Here is a 4,775-nt window from a genome sequence, read left to right as displayed (position 1 = left end):
CCCACCCCCACCCCCCCCCCACCCCCTGTTTTCTATTTTTCCTGAAAACAGGAAATTTCAGGAAAAAATTTCCAATTACTAAACAGGGTTACATTTATCAGAATTAGAGGGGTAAGGGTACCAGAAGAAAGATAATTATTCTGCATAAGATGTATTGAAACGTAAATTTGCATACCACATGACCAAACTCATGGAAAAGATTGACCACTTCAGAGAATCTCAATAACCCTGGAGGAGCTCCAATTTCCTTATCAAATTGAGAAACAAGCAATGCCACGGGAATCTGGATTCACAAAAAATTGTCAATAAGGGGACAAAAAAGATCAATATTGAACAGCCACTCAACACTCATACACTACCATCACCTGTCTTGTGCCATTGATCAGTGAACCATTTTGAAGAGATACAACACAAGTATGAGTATATTTTCCTTCCCTGCTCACCAAGCAACATGACATCAGTTTCTAATAGGAAGTTATACTGGGAAGGATGAAAAATAAAAAACAAAACAAATAAAGAAGTCGGACCTGGAGTACAAATCTAAGAATAAATATCCAAGAGGCTCCTTAGAACTCAAGTCAGAAACAGAAAAAAGCTTTACATCAGGATGCCAAAGCTCGACACCTGCATTTTCCTCAAATCCTAAACCTATATAAAGCAAACAGCAAACAGTTACATTAAACCAGAATAAAAACATAAGAGACAAGGGATCAATGCTATCATTAAATTTACATTGCATACTTACCAAATAGGTCTTGGCATATTTTAAAGATCCCTGATAAAACCAAATCAGCAGGAAAGTACTGTCTAATCGCTCCAAAGTTGAGATCACATTGTTGTTCTTTGATCCTTTTCGTGTAGTACGGAAGGTCCTCAATACCAAAGGGCAATTCTCCCTCCTCTTTCTTCTAAACCATCAATGCAATAAATTGTCAAGAGAAGACACATTGAATGGTGAAGTCATGATCCACAGAGGAAGGCTTTAAACAAATTGAAACACAGACTTCTCATAACCAAACTATACAGCTGAAGCAACTCCCCCATCCACCCAAAAGATGAAGGAAAAAAATAAATAAAAATAAAAAATAAAAAATCTAAAGGTGAAGTCAAGATCCACAGCATACCTTTAATTCTTTTAACATTGCAAGTTCTCTAGATGCCAAATCAGTCAAACTGGCAGATACATTCTCCAAGAGCTCAAAAACCTATATTCAAGAAGCACAAAATAAAGCTTTTCTACTTTGCATTATAAATACAAAATAAAAATAAAAATAAAAAAGGTATATCGCCATTATTAGGGTTGATCATTTAGTGAATTTAATTTTTCTGACAAGATAAAAGTGGTATCAGCGTCTTGCTGTAAATGTTTACCATCTCAGTTACTTTTACCAAAGGAAAAGAATGCTAAAAAGTTTAATAAGGATGAAGAACCATGATTTTATGATGAAGAAAGAATATATAAACGGCCACAGACAAGTGAGGTAGCTTTGGACAGACCTTAGAGGATGAGCTGGCCATTCTAACATCCGTGGAATATTCAGCAAAATTAGCATAGCCAAGCAATCTTGCAAATTTATGCCGCAATTGAATCTGAAAAAAATCAAAGACAATAAAATAGCACCAAGAAACAGTAAAAAAGATTGCAGCAAGCCTCGTAAGTGAGCAACAAGGTAAATACCAGTTTTTCTAAGACAGAGACGTTGACTTCACATCTCCTTCCATAAGCCAAAGCCACAGTTTTCCTGGTTGATCCTACCTTCAAAGTAGAAATAACTTCTAAGGCAAAAATATTTAACATAATAAAAGTTAAAGAAGTACATTAATGAGAGATTTGTACAAAGAAGCTAGAACACCAACCTCATATGCCTAGCCTAAAGTTAGAGCTAGATATCTTCCTTTGTTTTCAATACGGATTTTTTACCTAAAAGGTACCATACATTTCTAAGTACTCTAAGCAATATTATATGGTGTGCCGCATGCATTTAGTAAGTATTAAATTTACCCTTGCGATTAATGTTCTCCTTATAATTATACATATTTCTTCTTTTGCTAAGATATGAAAAAGTTCAAGGATAGTAACATCATTTGTATTTGCAAGTTTGACTTCAAAATTACATTAATGAGAGACATACTCTGCAATTGTAGATTAGATCATACTGAAGGGCATATTAAAAAGCATAAGCTTGGATAACCTCACCTTGCAGAGCTCTAGAACTGGTGAAACATGATGGCTTCTCAAAATGATTTTAAATTTTCCATTTTCTGCCTTTTCTAAGGTCTGCATTAAATTTTGAAATATATATATCAGGGAGGAAGAGATTCAGAAAGTTTTCTTAGCTGAGATAATAGATATAGTAGGTTCAGATGTTAACAAAGCCTTAAGCTTCTATCAGCTGAAGGTGGCATTAAATATGAAGATAGAAACATGTATATCTAACCTCAAGGAACTCTGGCGGCAACCCTTTTAGCGCTGTCTCACTAAGAGTAAGAAAAGCAGTATCATCATTCAGATTTCGAATATATTGCTTGCTTAGCTCATCTATTTGAGTCCTTAAGCGCTGCAACTCCTCTCTCTTGGTTAAGGTAAGATTTAATCCATTTCTTTCAAAGTCTCGAACCTTCACTGAATATAAAACAATAATTATCCAAACTAGAAAAGTAGAATGTTGAACCAACTTCAAAAGAAGAATTAAATAGACAACAAAAGGGAAGGTCTTTTACATTAGTGACATATGAGAAAGAGTTGGGAAGTTATTGTAATATTATATGTAAATATGTAAACTCAATTTTGTAAAGGTCTTTCCTTATTTCTTATTTTGGGAGAATGAATTAATTTTTGCTGGAAAGATAAAGATGTAAATTCCTATCGAAGTAAATCAAGTAATAAAACACATAGTTGCTCCACATTTAAGAACTTTTGCTCCAGATACCAAGCATAAAATACAAATAAAATAAGAGAAGGTTGAAATTTAGCATAATAGGAAGTGCCAAAATTCATCTAGGACAGAAAATTATCTACAAACTACAAAGTCTAAGTTCATTTAAGCATTTCAGAAATCCAAAACACTACAGCAAAATATTTGCTCCTATTTTCATACCAGGATCTGAGTCAATCTTTTAGCTTCAGTGCTCATCCTGTCTACTCTTGATGCCAGAGCTTTAACAACTCGGTAAACATCTTCACGTTTACTGTAGGATGCATGAATATACGACAAATCAGAAGTCATAGTAAACAGAAAAGAAATGTTCCTAGGAAAATATTGGAATAGACCACTTCTGTTTCAACCATTTACATTGCAATTCAACTTGACCTTTGTTTTTTTAGATGTGGTAGTAGGAAAAAAGGTATCAAGAATGAAGGAAGAAAGCAAAACAAATTTATCATTGTAAAACCTGCAAATTGAAACATGAGCATCGATTCTTCTCTCTGCTTCAGCACTAGCTTTGCGAACATCTTCAGAAGTGGAAACCCACTTTGGAAAGAGACATGACTGTATCAGAGGGAATTGCTCTGCTTCCAATTCTGCCAATTGTAAAACCACATTTGCACAACTGACCTACAAATTTGAATAGAGCATCAGCAATTGGGTCACATTACATCCAATATAAACTACTCATATTTCCATTAAGAAATAACTTAGTACCTTGTCGAGAGGAACAGAAGCAACTGTATCGTGAACCTGCTTCGATTTGGCAATTATGTGGTCGGCTAATCTCAGAATCTCGGAAGCGGATAGATTTACTCGAACATTTAGCCCCGGTATCTCTAGAATTCAGAAAAAGATCAACCAATTCAAGTCAGGCAAAAGGAACAAGCAAAGTGTTACAGTGCATATGATACACAACTGCACAAGCTCCGGATTGCTTCCGAGGAAAGCATCAGCACAAATAAATGAACGAATACTTCAACAATTCTATAAGCACACAACGATACAGTCAGGTAGTGAGAGTGTGAGACGATACCTTTTCTCTTGCGATTCCTCCTGTGAGAGTTGAAAGCGGTGATGGCGAAGTTGACGGCGACGGCGAGAAGAGCAGCGGCGCCGGTGATAGCAATGAGCTTTTGCTTCTCCCTTCTCTGCTTTCCCTCCATTCTCACTGTGCTTCTTCTTCCGCAAGCTGCCAAAATCTCAAACCCTCTTTCACAGTCTCTCTCTCTCTCTCTCCACCCTTAGCGGCAAATGCAAGGAGGGAAATTTTGTGTATGCTCTGAAGTGGCGGACTCTGGAAAATGGACCTTTCAACGTCCGACAAATCTTTCCGACGTCACGCGCCACTATATTTAATTATTTCGTCATGGGCCGGTTTGGGTTAATGGGCCTTTGTTTCAACTGTTAATTACGGTCCTGGTTGACTTTTTTTGTCTTTTCCTTTTTTCTATCAGAAAAAAATGAAAATTTCTATAATGTGAATGGTGAATGATTAAAGAATAATCAATTTATATTAATCAAATACAAACCCTAAAAAAAAAAAAAATCATATATTAACATGTCCGATGATGAATGGTTTTAGTCAGTAATTTAAGATACCAATTATGTCGCAATTTTACCTATTTTACAAGTAATCACTAATATGGTATTAACTAAACTAACACAATGTTTTTTAATGGTTAAGTGAATTCTAGGTGTACACTCTTTTTAAGAATAACCACTAAAAATCAAATTTGTACTTTCTTCATCTTTATTCGCAATCTTTCTTAGAGAGAAATTTAGATAGCACTCAAAAATTAATTTAATGATATTATTTCAATCCCCACCCCCCCCCCCCCCCCCCCC

General features: G+C 35.5%; 1 protein-coding gene across 2 annotated transcripts in view; it reads right to left on the bottom strand.

Annotated features, from left to right (window-relative positions):
* Nucleotides 1–4,219, bottom strand: part of LOC116024900 (probable thimet oligopeptidase) — a 7,599-nt gene extending 3,380 nt beyond the window's left edge. Inside the window, exons 1-13 of one of the 2 annotated variants that reach the window (XM_031265933.1) lie at nucleotides 3,964–4,219; nucleotides 3,645–3,766; nucleotides 3,394–3,557; nucleotides 3,099–3,189; nucleotides 2,439–2,618; nucleotides 2,198–2,278; nucleotides 1,679–1,756; nucleotides 1,498–1,590; nucleotides 1,125–1,205; nucleotides 746–905; nucleotides 528–648; nucleotides 366–435; nucleotides 176–283 (exon numbers count right to left, since the gene is read on the bottom strand). In XM_031265933.1, coding sequence (XP_031121793.1) covers nucleotides 176–283; nucleotides 366–435; nucleotides 528–648; nucleotides 746–905; nucleotides 1,125–1,205; nucleotides 1,498–1,590; nucleotides 1,679–1,756; nucleotides 2,198–2,278; nucleotides 2,439–2,618; nucleotides 3,099–3,189; nucleotides 3,394–3,557; nucleotides 3,645–3,766; nucleotides 3,964–4,093 — 1,479 coding nt within the window. In that variant the 5' untranslated portion in view covers nucleotides 4,094–4,219. Of the gene's footprint in view, nucleotides 1–175; nucleotides 284–365; nucleotides 436–527; nucleotides 649–745; nucleotides 909–1,124; nucleotides 1,206–1,497; nucleotides 1,591–1,678; nucleotides 1,757–2,197; nucleotides 2,279–2,438; nucleotides 2,619–3,098; nucleotides 3,190–3,393; nucleotides 3,558–3,644; nucleotides 3,767–3,963 lie in introns of both variants that reach the window. The other variant, XM_031265931.1, reaches the window with a different exon arrangement.
* Nucleotides 4,220–4,775: the final 556 nt, after the last annotated feature.

The sequence above is a fragment of the Ipomoea triloba genome, chromosome 7 (genome assembly GCF_003576645.1).
Source record: "Ipomoea triloba cultivar NCNSP0323 chromosome 7, ASM357664v1".
In the NCBI taxonomy this organism is placed as follows: Eukaryota; Viridiplantae; Streptophyta; class Magnoliopsida; order Solanales; family Convolvulaceae; genus Ipomoea; species Ipomoea triloba.
Note: the sequence above shows the minus strand (reverse complement) of the source record. Positions and strands in the feature narration are given on the sequence as shown.